This window comes from Oxyura jamaicensis, chromosome 7 (genome assembly GCF_011077185.1).
Source record: "Oxyura jamaicensis isolate SHBP4307 breed ruddy duck chromosome 7, BPBGC_Ojam_1.0, whole genome shotgun sequence".
Classification (NCBI taxonomy): Eukaryota; Metazoa; Chordata; class Aves; order Anseriformes; family Anatidae; genus Oxyura; species Oxyura jamaicensis.
The window spans coordinates 290,653-304,846 of record NC_048899.1 but is presented as its reverse complement, the minus strand read 5'-3'; the positions used below and the strand labels follow the sequence as shown (position 1 = coordinate 304,846).

Below are 14,194 nucleotides of genomic sequence, written 5' to 3'. Positions count from 1 at the left end.
CCAGAGCTGAGCCAATAAGCAATGATGTTTGCACCTCTGTGAGAGCAGATTTAAGAAAGGGGAAATAACTTGCTATGTAACAGCAGTTGGGAGAGCAAGGAGTGTGAACCAGCCATGGAGGACCAGAGGTGCTCCAGGTGCCAGAGCTGAAAATCCCCTGCGGATGGTGGAGAGGCCCAGAGTGAAGCAGGCTGTCCCCCTGCAGCCCATGGTGTTACCATAGCAGAGCAGATTTCCTCGCTGCAGCCCATGGAGGAGCCCCTAGTGGAGCAGGTGGATGTGGCCTGGAGGAGGCTGCAGCCCAGGGAGAACCCACACCAGAGCAGGCTCCGGGCCAGAGCTGTAGCCCCTGGAGAGGAGCCCACGCAGGAGCAGGGGATCTGGGGGGATCTGCTGTCCATTGAGGACCCATGTTGGAACAGTTTGCTCCTGATGGATGGCCCCCATGGTACAGACGCATATGGGAGCATTTCTTGAAGAGTGTTTGCTTGTGGGAAGCCTGTGCAGGATCAGTTCAGGAAGAATGGCATCCTGTGGAATGGACCCCACGTGGAGCAGGGGCAGAGAGTGACCGTGAAGGAGTGGTAGAGACAAAGTGCTACAGACTGACTACAGCACCCGTTCCCCTTTGCCCTGTGCCACCTGAGGGGAGGACGTGGAAGATGGTGGATGAGAGGAAGGTGGTTATAGTTTGTTAGTTCTTATAGTTTCTTAGTTCTCTAGCTTGTTAGGAATAGGTAATAAATTTATCTAATCTCCCTATACTGAGTCTGTTTTGCCCCTGACAATAATTGGTAAGTGATCTCCCTGTCCTTATCTCAACCCTTGAGCCCTTTGCATCATATTTTCTCCCCCTTTCCCTTTGAGGAGGGGGAGTGAGAGACTGGCTGTGGTGGAGTTCAGCTGCAGAGCAAGGTAAATCCACAATGTGGTTAAAACATTCCACAGCTCTGTTGAGTTTGCAGGGAAAAAACGTCAAAGTGAAGTGAACTTTAAACTGGCTGCCAAATTTTGTTGGTGAGCAAACTAGTTTTTCATTTCTAGGTACCTAGCTTCTCATTTCCAATGGTTATTGGAGACGAGATGCAGGGTCACACCAGCAAGTCAACAAGACCCAAGTGCCAGAATCTGGACTAATGGCCATCATAACAATAATACTGCAAGAGCAAAACTAAGCTTGTTATTGATTCAATGTAACTGGAAGGAAATAGCTGATTCTAAGCAGTGGAATAAACAATCCTCTAATGAAATAAGAATTTCTGATGCTCAGTTGTTGGTCTATTAAGGCAAGCGCAAGTTTATGTAAATAAAACTGGATGAAAAGTGATTCTTGCTGGTAGCCATAGAGGCTTCCTCTAGTGTTCCTCCCAGTAGGCTGAAGTACCAGAGAGACTCTAAAATCTGCAAATCATTAATTCTTTGTTCTATGCTACCTTTATTGTAGCAAAGTTCCCATTTTTATTTTTAGTATGGTTGAAGGTCAATTCCCTCAGCATGACCTTTCAAGTAAGCAGCATTTATTTTTAGAAGATCCTGGAAACGTCTGAAGAATTCTTTACAAGTCCAAACTTTACAAGTCCAAACTCCACTGTGGGCATTGCAATAGGGGGTGGCTCTATGAGAGGAAACCAGAGAAGGACTTTTTTCTGGCTTTGTGAGAATGTAGCCTGTGCCCTGAATTTTGAAAAGTTTTGCTTTCTTAGTTAAAGATTGGTTTTCATTTTTTACTGCAGATAATAGAGACAAATGCTGATCCTGAACAGATGCTGCTGTCTTATCTGCGAAAGAGACGTATCCTTTTCTTGTTTTTTCTTGAAGTCACTCAGTTGAAAGTCTTATTTGAGCAAAATTCTCATAAATGATAATTAAAAGGTTATTTACTAGTTTAAAGAAGCTGTGACTTCCTTAAGCTAAAGCAATTGTAAATGATGTCCTTCTTAAGCCAAACAGTCTTCAGTGAGCTGCTGAAGAGTGCTTTTTTTTTTTTTTTAGCCTAGTTTCCTAAACAAATAAGAGCTATGCCATTTATCACCATGTGCATATGTGTATTTATCTGTCTGTTCCTAAGAACCTTTTGGCAAGTGTGAATAAAACTTGACAGAGTAGGTGTCTCCAAATTGTGTAAAAGTCTCTTCGTGGAAAGAGGAAAGACCTTGTGATGAGAGCCTAAGTCTGTTGGAATTTTGAAGTAATCTGTTAACTTAATATGATAAGCATTCCAAACAGATTTCTAAACCTTAAAAACAAACAAAAAACAGATCTTAACAGCAAGTAAATATGAACAAGTATGTTTTTTAAAACAGGAGGAAAGAAAATAGATAAAGCAGAAGCTAGAAGAGCTAGAACTTTTACCCTGCTTTTTTTTTTTTTTTTCCAAATTTCTGTCTTGGTTTGTCCACATCTCAGTGGCTTTCTCTGTTGCTACAAATTTTGCAGCAGTTGCTCTGATATTTTTCTCTATTTTTATTTGCCTCTTCTGATGTTTGTTTATATGTCTGCTTTCACCTGTTAGCAATTTTCCAGAACCTGCTGTGCCACAGGCTTATCCCCAGTATTCATGAAGCTGTTGTTTACTGTTGAGTAACACATCATGTGTAGGGACTGTCAGCCAGGAGCATGGACCAAATGTGAGAGAGCAGAATCTTCCCTGTTTAGCAGCTTCCTAGGCTGTCTCCTGAAACATATTACCAGAGAGCAAAATGATATATACCATACACTAGAGAATGCACACAATAGGATGTTTTTATAAACTTCAAATTTTTGAAAGAAAAACTTAAGTTGAAACATCTTCATTACTGGTCAGTCATAAGGAGGAGTCTGGTGAAGAATAGGTTGCTGCAGTTCTGGTAATTAGGAAATTAATCTTCATTAAATTGTAACAACTTCAAGTTTCATTGAGCTATAAAACATGGCTCAATACCAGTTCTATCATGAGAGTTGTACTTCATTTATTAAAGCACATTTGTGAGTGAGATTATCTAGGTCCCATACATATTCTACACTGACTTGCTCTGGCACCTTGAAGAATCACTTAACCTTACTGTACCTTTGTACTGTCCTTATAAAACAAGGATAAGATTAACTTGTTTTCTAGAGCTAGTTGGTGGTTTTATCCTACAATTTAAATGTCGACTTATTCCTGTATTCTGTTGCGTATGTCTGTATAATAATGTGTCATTCTCTAAGATGTACCTGTACAACTGTGTCTGAGACCACTCAGCTAGACACACTTGAGGTACTGATTCTTTTTACGGCAAAATCCACAAATAGCTGAGCTAACTTAGCTAGGAGGACAGCTAATTTCTTAAACAGCCAAAAATGAATGACAGGGAGCAAAAATATAGGTCAGAAATAACTTATGTTGATGCAGCCAAAATTTGCATAGTCCGAAATGACTGAGTATGAGGAAATATAGTGTCTTCCAGTTATGTGTTTTATAATTGCAACATACAGTATAATACTTCACTAAGCATCCTGACATCTTTTTTTTTCTTCTTTTTTTGAGGCATAGAAATTGGTATATTAGACCACTGTTAATAACTGTAAGGCCCAGTGTAAATTAGCAAATTAGTAGAAGAGTAAGGGAAGAAACTGTATCTTAAAAAGGTACTGGTTATATCTGACAGGTTAGTTAGTGAAAGGGCTCTGTAAAGCCTTTTCCACTGGAAAAAGTAGTAGAGCTTAGTTAGGTGAGACCTTAAAACAATGTATGTCTGTCAGAACATTATTTCAAGTGAAGAGTGCTAACCCCCATGTTGACAAACAACTTTTCACAACACATTGTTAAAGGCAAAGGCAGCTTGTTTCCCCCTCCATTATTCCCTGCTCATGGTAGAAAGCTCTCTTCCTGCAACTTGTGCTAACTGTGACATTCCTCAGACCTCTTTGTGTACTAATTCCATTTGCTAGACCAGCAGAAAAGTGACCCATGAAAAATAGAGGGTAGCTATCAGCTGGATTAGTGACTTGGTCACTAATTAGCTCATCGTTGATCAGCTCATGGAAGGGGCTAGTGAGAATAAGAATTGGTGCAAGAAGTCTTGTTTTTTTTCCAGTTACTTTTCTAGTGACACTTCTGGGAAAACTTTGGATATTGGTTTTAGTGTCCTGCTGGATATCACAGAATCACAGAATAGTCTAGGTTGGAAGAGACCTCCAAGATCACAGAGTCCAACCTCTGACCTAACACTAACAAGTCCTCCACTAAACCATATCCCTAAGCTCTACATCTAAACGTCTTTTAAAGACCTCCAGGGATGGTGACTCAACCACTTCCCTGGGCAGACCATTCCAGTGACTAACAACCCTTTCAATAAAGAAGTTCTTCCTAATATCCAACCTAAACCTCCCCTGGCGCAACTTTAGCCCATTCCCCCTCGTCCTGTCACCAGGCACGTGGGAGAATAGACCAACCCCCACCTCGCTACAGCCTCCTTTCAGGTACCTGTAGAGTGCAATAAGGTCACCCCTGAGCCTCCTCTTCTCCAGGCTAAACAGTCCCAGCTCCTTCAGCCGCCCCTCGTAAGACTTGTTCTCCAGACCCTTCACCAGCTTCGTTGCCCTTCTCTGGACTCGCTCGAGCACCTCCATGTCCTTCTTGTAGTGAGGGGCCCAAAACTGAACACAGTACTCAAGGTGTGGCCTCACCAGAGCCGAGTACAGGGGACAGTCACTTCCCTGGACCTGCTGGCCACACTGTTTCTTATGCAAGCCAGGATGAAACTGTGTAACTAGTTTGCCCATTATGAGTTTTTTCTTTTCATGTTTTCACTTGTAAAACTTTTTCACTTACTGTTTCTGACCCAACTTACTCCTTCAAAAGAATTCGGAATTGAATTTCCTGTTTCCTTGTGAACAGGGTTTTGTTTCTTTTTCCTTATATTCAATCTTATTTTCACTGAAAATTTTAATCCAGTATTAGAAAGAATCCAATATATATGCTATTGTACCTAAACAATTATATATTCTATAATAGTACAGGAAAAAAGATGGTCCTCAAGCTTTATAGAAGAATAAAGGCCAAAATTAAACTTTTTTTTCCCTAATGGTAGCACTTCCAGTCCGTCTTACAGGAACAAAGTATGGCTGTGGAGAAGGTGGCTGTGGTGCATGTACAGTGATGATATCAACTTACGAGCCAGTTTCAAAGAAGATACGGTATCCTTAACAGAAAATTTCTGAAGCTTTATGCAAAATTTTATGCAGTTTTCAGGTATGAAACTTGAAAAACAAACAAACAAAAACATTTGTAATATATGTGTTTATCAGTAAAAGAATCCAAAAGGAAGAGCTGCTTTAATCCAAAGAAGGAAATGGTTAAAAAAATCAACTGTTCGTTCAGCTATAAATTTGTTCTAATGCTTAATTTGCTAATACAACCTGGCAGCTGCTGTGAGGAGTTTTCTCTTTAGGAAGCATTAATTTAACATCCTTTGTGCTGACCACAGGAACATAGCTTCTCCCTGCATTTCTGTCATATAAGTGGTGGGAGAATAGGGCAGCCAGAAGTGTGAGTTGAATCAGCCCAGCCCTCTAATACTTAACTCACTCTCCTCCCGCAAAAGGGATTTCAAAACTCAAAACCAGTTTTGTTAAACTAAAAGCAGGAATAAATTACATTTAAATTTAAAAAAAAACTTTAGCAAAATTGTTTAATAGTAATTGTCATTGTCAACGGAGTATCTTTTCAGGTGTGTGGGCGGGAAAGGATATCAAAATGTTCTAGTTGTTCCTCTAGACAATTGCATTATGTTGGAGTACAATGTAAATGAAATGTTTAATATTATTGTAGGAGTACAATGTAAATGAAATGTTTAATATTATTGTGTTTAAATTAAAAGAATTATAATGATGCTTCTGAAAAGATACATTTCAACTATAGTAAACAAAACATTTTATTGTTAATGACAAAAAGCTTTACAGAGTTTTCATTTTGGTACATTATTCCTATTTAGAATGATTATTTTTTTTTTACATTAGAATTTTCTTTGGATCAGAAACTTGGATTTCAAATTATCAACAATAATTTTTTTCTTCTTTCAGAGGACTACACTAACTCTCCCTTCCCCACCTTCTTCATCCAAAACACACTTGAAAGGTTGATAGTGGGCAGGAGAAATGAGAGGGCAATTAGAAAAGACTGAAGTATTAAGGAAGATGTAAATTCTCCAGAACTGTCAATATTATGTCCTTGTAGGTACAGTCTTTGTACTGGGGACAAGAAACACAGCTAGTAAGCAATCTCTTCTATGCTCTCCTGTCATTCCAAATGATGGTAATGACTGCTTTGTAAGTATAAACTAAGTCTTACTTTACCACAAAATAATATTCAGATGTGTTTAAGTTGTTTATTCCCCTTAATGTTCCAAAGACACTACTCAGCAAATGCATGCTTGCTTCCTATTTGCTCCTTGTACGGTGTGGCGGTCACCACAGTGGAAGGTATTGGAAGTACAAAAAGCAGGGTTCATCCAGTTCAGGTGAGAATGCGTTATCATTGTGTAAGATTGTTGATTTCTTCCTTTGTATGGGCTGGCTTGAGTGGCAGTGCAAGGGAATCAGGGCATGGGTATTTCATATGTTGCGTATTCCCTGTGATAAATGATAACAGAAGACAACATGAGTTTCTGATGTTTGGTTGATCAAGACTGATGATGTGTAGCTCATGATGGACCTTGCAGTAATACTGACACCCTAATCAAATAGTTGGTACATAAGAATTGTTGGAGTGAATCAGGCTTACCGTTCCATTTGAGGTAATGACACATCTTGGACAATGCTGTTTAGCTGATGTTTTAGTATGGAAGCAAAAAAGGCTAAAGCCCACTGAAGGCTAATTAGCTTCCTTGGTGATGTGTGTTAGGGTTTCATGCCCAAAACAATTACTCTTGAGTACTAATAATTACTTTTATTTTGAGCCTAAATTGTTTTCCTTAAGAAATCTGATTTACCATCAAGAAACCATTTAGTGTGGGTTTCCTATGTGTGGGAGAGATTATTAGAAAGGTGAAGTACATTGAAAGGAGTGCCATTTGTGGTGTCTTATTTCAGGAAAGACTTGCCAAGTGCCATGGCTCCCAGTGTGGTTTCTGTACCCCTGGAATGGTGATGTCCATATACACGTTACTAAGAAACTACCCAGAACCAACTTCAGAGCAGATGACTGCAGCTCTGGCTGGTAAATATTGCCACTTTTAATTTGTAGGTATGTCATTGAACCATTTTCTTCTGATACTTTGCATATACAAGCACAAGTCTGCATGAGTACACGTGCGTGTACTCTAAATTGCGCTTCCCAGCAGAGTTGCTACTGGACACTGACATTTTATTTCCTGTCATTCTTTTATCCTGGAACATAAATCATGGAGCTGTGGATTGCTCCACAGGTGTTCAAAATATCCTCGTATGCATCTTCTGAAGTGTTTTAAGTTAGATGTGCAAAAATGACAGTACAATGGAGAAGAAGCTGACCCTGAAAGTTTCTGAGATACTATTACATCTGGAGTTGAGAATGTCATAAACCTCACAGGAAGAGGGTCCCTTTGTGGTAGGGATAAACAGTCATAAAACAGTCAAATAAAGTAGAGACATATGCAGGCCATCTTTATTAAGGGCAAATGTGAACACTTTTTGCAGGTAAAATATGCTTTCTATTATGCTGTAGAGTTATAATGGATTTAGTCATTTCATGTTATTATGAGATGAACTAGATGGAGGTATAATGCTAAGCTTCACTATTAAAAATAGTGAAGAAATGAGAAGGAAACGGAAGGAGGAAAGGAAAGGAAAAACATTTTGAGTGGGTACAATCTCTTGTCTCCTGTTTGCTAAGATGTAGTCACTGTTATTTCTAGTGCAGCTCTCAAGTATCTCAAATTCACCTTGAAACAACAGCCTTTTCTCTTGGGAGCTGCAGGATCTTAAGTCCAGTGACACAGTGATCTCTTTATATCTTTCAGAGACCAAAAACTATTTTCAGCCTCAAAGATGCAAACCTTGTGTAAAAGCATTTTAAACCCACATCTTTAGAACAAAGGCTTTTTATAATTATTTCCTTTCTTTTTTTTTCTTTTTTTTTTTTTTTTTTAGGGAACTTGTGCCGTTGTACTGGATATAGGCCAATCCTAGATGCCTGTAAAACCTTTTGTAAGGTGAGGAGTAGTGATTATAGAAGTTTTATCATGACTTTGTTGTGATTATTAGTACTCCCATAAAGTACAAATAGATTATGCCTATTAGTACTCTCAGTATGTTTATGAATTAATGTTTTAGTTTATATGTTCCTATGGAGATGGTGTATGAGGAGCATGAATTATTACGAAATATAGCATTTAGATTAGAAATGTAGACAGGTTGCTCTGAGAAGCTGTGGATGCCTCATCCCTGGAAGTGTTTAAGGCCAGGTTGGATGGGACTTCGGGCAGCCTGATCTAGTGGAAGGTGTCCCTGTACATGGCAGGGGGGTTAGAATTAGATGATCTTTAAGGTCCCTTCCAATCCAAACTGTTTTATGGTTCTTATATATAGGCCACGAAGATTTTTAATAAGACCATGTATTTTCCTCTGTTAAGAGATGCAGGTCAGAATCACAGAATCATCTAGGTTGGAAGAGACCTCCAAGATCACCGAGTCCAACCTCTGACCTAACACTAACAAGTCCTCCATTAAACCATATCCCTAAGCTCTACATCTAAACGTCTTTTAAAGACCTCCAGGGATGGTGACTCAACCACTTCCCTGGGCAGACCATCCCAATGCCTAACAACCCTTTCAGTAAAGAAGCTCTTCCTAATATCCAACCTAAACCTCCCCTCGCGCCACTTTAGCTCATTCCCCCTCGTCCTGTCACCAGGCACGTGGGAGAATAGACCAAACCCCACCTCGCTACAGCCTCCTTTCAGGTACCTGTAGAGTGCAATGAGGTCACCCCTTAGCTTCCTCTTCTTCAGGCTGAACAATCCCAGCTCCCTCAGCCGCTCCTCGTGAGACCTGGTCTCCAGACCCCTCACCAGATTCGTTGCCCTTCTCTGGACTCGCTCGAGCACCTCCATGTCCTTCTTGTAGTGAGGGGCCCAAAACTGAACACAGTACTCGAGGTGCGGCCTCACCAGAGCTGAGTACAGGGGGACAATCACTTCCCTGGCCCTGCTGGCCACACTGTTTCTTTTGCAAGCCAGGATGCTGCTAGCCTTCTTGGCCACCTGAGCACACTGCTGGCTCATATTCAGATGACTGTCAACCAATCCTCCCAGGTCCTTCTCTGCCAGGCAGCTTTCCAGCCACTCATTTTCCAGCCACTCATCTCCCAGCCTGTAGCACTGCTTGGGGTTGTTGTGCCCCAGATGCAGGACCTGGCACTTGGCCTTGTTGAACCTCATATGGTTGGCCTCAGCCCATCGGTCCAGGCTATCCAGATCCTCCTGCAGAGCCTTCCTACCCTCGAGCAGATCGACATATGCATCTGACTTGTTGTTGTCTTCAAACTTACTGAGGGTGCACTTGATCCCCTCATCTAGATCATCGATAAAGATATTAAAGAGAACTAAAAAGAACCTCTGTTCCCCTGAAAAGGGAGTAACCTACAACAATCACCCTTCTTTCTTTCTTAGTGGAGGCAGTCTTGAGGTGTGGAGTCAACTTCCTCGCCTTGGGCATTCTCCTGGGTAGACTGTTAGACTCATCCTCACCCACCGGTCTCTCAAGCTCAAGGGTCTCAAACCTGTTGTGTAAGGGCACCTTGGAAGGCTGAGCTGGTAGGGAGGGGGGTTGCCTGCGATGTCAAGTAGGCACCTGTTTCCATTCCTCCTCATCTCCTGGGTCCCCTCCCTCTGCTTGGCAGGGCAGGGGGTCCACCGCTGTTGCTCCACCTGTCTATCTCCTGCTCACACTCCCTAATGATGAATAAGGTGTCTAGTGGCCTAGCCTGTTTATTTATTTATTTATTTATTTATTTAAAAAAAGGAACTTGGTGTCTAGCATGGATTATGAAGCATATTCCAAAGTAACTACATGTGTTTTATCATGGGTTGATACTGGCACAAATAACATGTCAGAGACCTGCAATGAAAGAAATGGTGACTGAACTGTGGATAAAAGAAATAATGTTGAATGTGTGTTCTCAAAGGTCCACCAAATTTCATGTAACATTAAATATTTTATATAAAGGACTTCAACATCACAAGATTTTAAGACATTTTTTGATATTGTTTCTTTTACACACAAATCCTTCCAATGCAGTTAATAATTAAATGTTATCCAGAACTTCATTGAAATGTAATGAAAGACCGCTGAAGCCATTAAGAGTCTCTAACTTATTGCCAGTCTGGGTACTATTTTACTGATAGAATGTTCCTACTTTAGGAATCTGTTTGTTGTCAAAGTAAAGCAAGTGGAAAGTGTTGCTTGGATCATGAAGAGGATTTGTTTGACAAGGAAGAGAAGGTAGGATTTTAAGTATTTTAACTGTACTAGTTGGATATAAAAACTTACAGAAAAAAGTCTTGCATTGTGTATTTATTTTAACTATTCAAGATATAGGCATAATCTATTTATATCCTTCACCTTATTCACCTTCCATAATATTACAGTTGTTGTATATAAAATCAGATATTTTATTATTCCTTACAAGAAATTTGAAAATATTTCTAAAGATCAAGGCTTCTATGTGTATTTTTTATGAGAAGGAGATGATGTACCAATCATTGCATTATGCAGAAAATCAGGGCATATGTGGAACTGTCTAAAGCCAACAAATGATGATCTGAATGTAACCACTGATCCTTTCAGAATCTAACTGTTGGCTTGAATCCAATAAACTGCTATGTTCCTAAAAAATAGGTCATGATTATAGTGTTATAAGAAAACTTTTATTAATGTACGTTTGACTTCGTTCTCAATTTTCTTTCAATAATATCTGATCTACTTCTCTGCCTTTTGGATTCTATAGGTTGGCATTAAACCAGCTACATTCTTACAGTAGGACACCAGGAAGCCTGTAGTTAGTCTTTCAGTTACTTTCCTCTATACTTGCTAATATGCACGTTTATGTTAGGAGTAAACTTTGAGAAACTGTGATGACCACTTCCTTCACCTGCAGCTTCAAATGAAGCTTGGTAATTTAGCACAAAATCTTGCCAGTTTTTTACTGGCTTCAGTGGGACCATTACAGTCTTGTTTGGTTTTGTTTAGTGTGGAAATAAAAATGAGAGAAAAAAATAGATATTGTCTTTGCTTGTTTCCTTTCTTTTTAAGGTTTCCACCAGACTATTTTCACCAGATGAATTCCAGCCCTTAGATCCCACTCAGGAGCTTATATTTCCTCCAGAACTAATGGTAATTTTTGCAACTTACAGACTACTCTTTAGTTCTGTCTTTTCCTTCTTAGTAGTCCATAGTTCAGGACTCATTCTGACATCCTGCTTAGCAGTGATTCATCAGAAAAAAATGTCATATCATTCTGGATTTATTTTAAAATGTTATTTTTTTCCCCCAGTGATCTCATTGAATAATCACATACAAAAAAGTCATATTGGGAAGCTGAAGAATTAAGCATTAGGTGAGAAGACAAAGTAACCTAAAGGGAGTGTTCAGTGCAGCACCTTCATGTACAAATGCTTCCTAGTAAACTGGCCAATACCTTTTATCTAACACTGGCAAAATAATACATTTTCCCCATTTTGTGGCTTAATAGTTTTGCTGGTCTTTTCTATCAAAAGTCAGCCTTAAATGGCTAGCCAGTATGGGGAGTGTTTAGCTCCAGTGATTCAAGTGGGGCAAAGATATGAGCATCTGAAATAAGGACACTGGAATAGAAATTGTCATTAATCCTTGATTATTGAGAGCAGTACATGCCCTAGAAAAACTAAAAGCTGCTTCCTTTGCATTATCGTCAAGGTAAAGATTCAAAGCCAAATTCTCTATAGCTAGCTGTCTGCTTACAGAGGAAAGTTGAGAACTGTGAGATAGATGTTCCTACCTATGTATTTGAACCTACACCACAACGTTTTTCCAACTGGTCAGTAAACAGTACTAGAACATCCAGACAGATCCATGTGTTTACATAAAGAAATGTGGCTGCTGGTGTCACTGGTGACCTCCAAACAAAGGGTGCAAACGCCTCCCTAAGTATTTTTAATTACTTTTTTTATTAATTTCAGCAATTGCAGGATCTATTTGTACTTTTGTTTATTCGTGGGCTATTTATTATATTTATCATCAATCTGGTCTATCAGCCCATTGGACCTACAGTCGAAATTTGAAAAAATCACCAATGTGCAAAGGACAAGCCTAACAGTCCCCCTTCTGTGCATTTTTGAAGGATTATGTAGAATCACCATGTTTTAAGAACTTCTTACTTCCAGCCTAATGTCATGTCTGTTAGACCCTGCCACCTGTCTCTGTGTATAATATACAAATCTGCTATATTTCTCCATCAGAGAATGGCTGAAAATCAACCAAAAAGAACTCTGTTTTTTCACGGGGAACGAATGACATGGATTTCTCCTGTAAATTTAGATGAATTACTAGATCTGAAAGCTGCCCACCCCAAAGCACCTCTGGTTGTTGGGAACACCAGTGTGGGTATGTATGATCTGAATGCCTTCTGTTGCCGTTGTTTCAGCCTCCATGGGAGGAGTGGGACTATGTTTGTCATTCATTATATGCTTTCATCTGTAAGCTTAGGCTCCTCTATGTTGGAACTGCAGTTACGGAATATGCATTTATGTCTGTGCCTTCCCATTTGGTAGGACCTGAGATGAAATTTGGAGGCGTGTTCCATCCAATTGTTATTTCTCCAGCAAGAATCCCAGATCTGAATGTGGTGAAGTGCACGGGTGATGGTCAGTAGACTTCTCTTTGTTTTGGATATAGGGATATTCCTCTGCAGTAGGGGATGCTACTCCATTCCATCATGCTGAAGGTGTGAAGTGCTGTACAATGATTTTGGCTCTCCAGTCATGTCTAAGCATGCTTGGCTATTTCCTGGATCAAGGTGGCTGTCTGTAGCCGCTGTCCAAGCACATGGTAGTTTTATACCATGTTATGTTGCATAGCATAGAGAACCACAGTGTTAACAACTTTGTACAATTGTCTATGTTAGAAAAAAAGTCTGTGATTCAACTGGGATAGCTAATTCACATTAAATAATCTTGTTCTCAAACATAACAGCATTAATTACTACAAATTAATACCCTTGTACCTCAATTTATATGTTTAAGATTAGTACAGTGATTTTTTTCATATTGAAGGTAAACTAGGTTTTAGCTTTAAAATAAGTTCTGTTTAATTTTAAAATAGCAACTAAAAGTAGATTTAAACTTCCTATAATAGCATAAATTAAATATAAATTACATTATGCATATTTACTGCTTAAGTTTTAAGGAAAATCAGGCCCTGTATCTGATGAAGGATACTTACTACATGCCTGAAGCCACATTTTTGAAGTGGGAAACTGTATTTGACGTTACTGTCATTGCATCTAGAACATCTTTTTCAGTTTGTTTCAGACAGCCAGTTCCAGCCAACAATTAGTTTGTTCTTAGCTGAAAAGTGGTTGGTAATTTAAAAGAAGCATGGAGAATCTTTATGGTTTCTTTTATTCTACAAATAAAATTGGAGTGTGAGGCTTACTCGTTCTAACGAGAGAGATTCGGTTTAGTTTGCCACCCAGGAAGAGTATTTCCTCTCTTTAATTAGATTTCAATGCAGAGCATGTTTTGATTAATTTTTTCTTTAAATACACAAATTTTAATATAGTTTTACTTAATAAAATCCAGTGCAAATTATTTATCTTTTGATTTATATTTTTAATTAAATTCCAGTTTCCATTCAGAAAACTCACACATTACATAATTTAAATTCATTAATAATTTTGAATTAAAAGGCCCTTTTAACCATTTTATAGTTTTGAAAAAATTAAAAAGTATAGTCTTAATATAAAAATTTAACACTAATCTTTCTAATGGAGGAAAAATACCGTATTCAGTGTTGGCATTGCTTACTTTGTTGCAAATGCTACATTAGAAGAATAACTAGAATGTAAATAGTGTTTAAAATAGGAAGAGCCCACTGAAGCTGCCTCGACTTTGGGTGAAACTTCACACAAACACTTTGAAAACTTCGGTGCAAGTGAAGCAGCTGGCAGCAGAGAACAGTTCCCCTTCTGTACACATGTTGAGCCATTAGCTCAACTTCA

General features: G+C 39.1%; 1 protein-coding gene across 6 annotated transcripts in view; it reads left to right on the top strand.

The window, feature by feature from the left end:
- The window catches only part of AOX1 (aldehyde oxidase 1), a 46,168-nt gene that overhangs the window by 512 nt on the left and 31,462 nt on the right, over window positions 1–14,194 (top strand). For 3 of the 6 annotated variants that reach the window (XM_035332393.1, XM_035332389.1, XM_035332391.1), the window contains exons 2-10: window positions 1,734–1,791; window positions 5,052–5,157; window positions 6,371–6,479; window positions 7,051–7,177; window positions 8,089–8,150; window positions 10,360–10,440; window positions 11,251–11,331; window positions 12,435–12,579; window positions 12,747–12,839. In XM_035332393.1, coding sequence (XP_035188284.1) covers window positions 1,734–1,791; window positions 5,052–5,157; window positions 6,371–6,479; window positions 7,051–7,177; window positions 8,089–8,150; window positions 10,360–10,440; window positions 11,251–11,331; window positions 12,435–12,579; window positions 12,747–12,839 — 862 coding nt within the window. Of the gene's footprint in view, window positions 1–1,733; window positions 1,792–5,051; window positions 5,158–6,370; window positions 6,480–7,050; window positions 7,205–8,088; window positions 8,151–10,359; window positions 10,441–11,250; window positions 11,332–12,434; window positions 12,580–12,746; window positions 12,840–14,194 lie in introns of those variants that run through there. The other 3 variants (XM_035332394.1, XM_035332390.1, XM_035332395.1) reach the window with 2 other exon arrangements.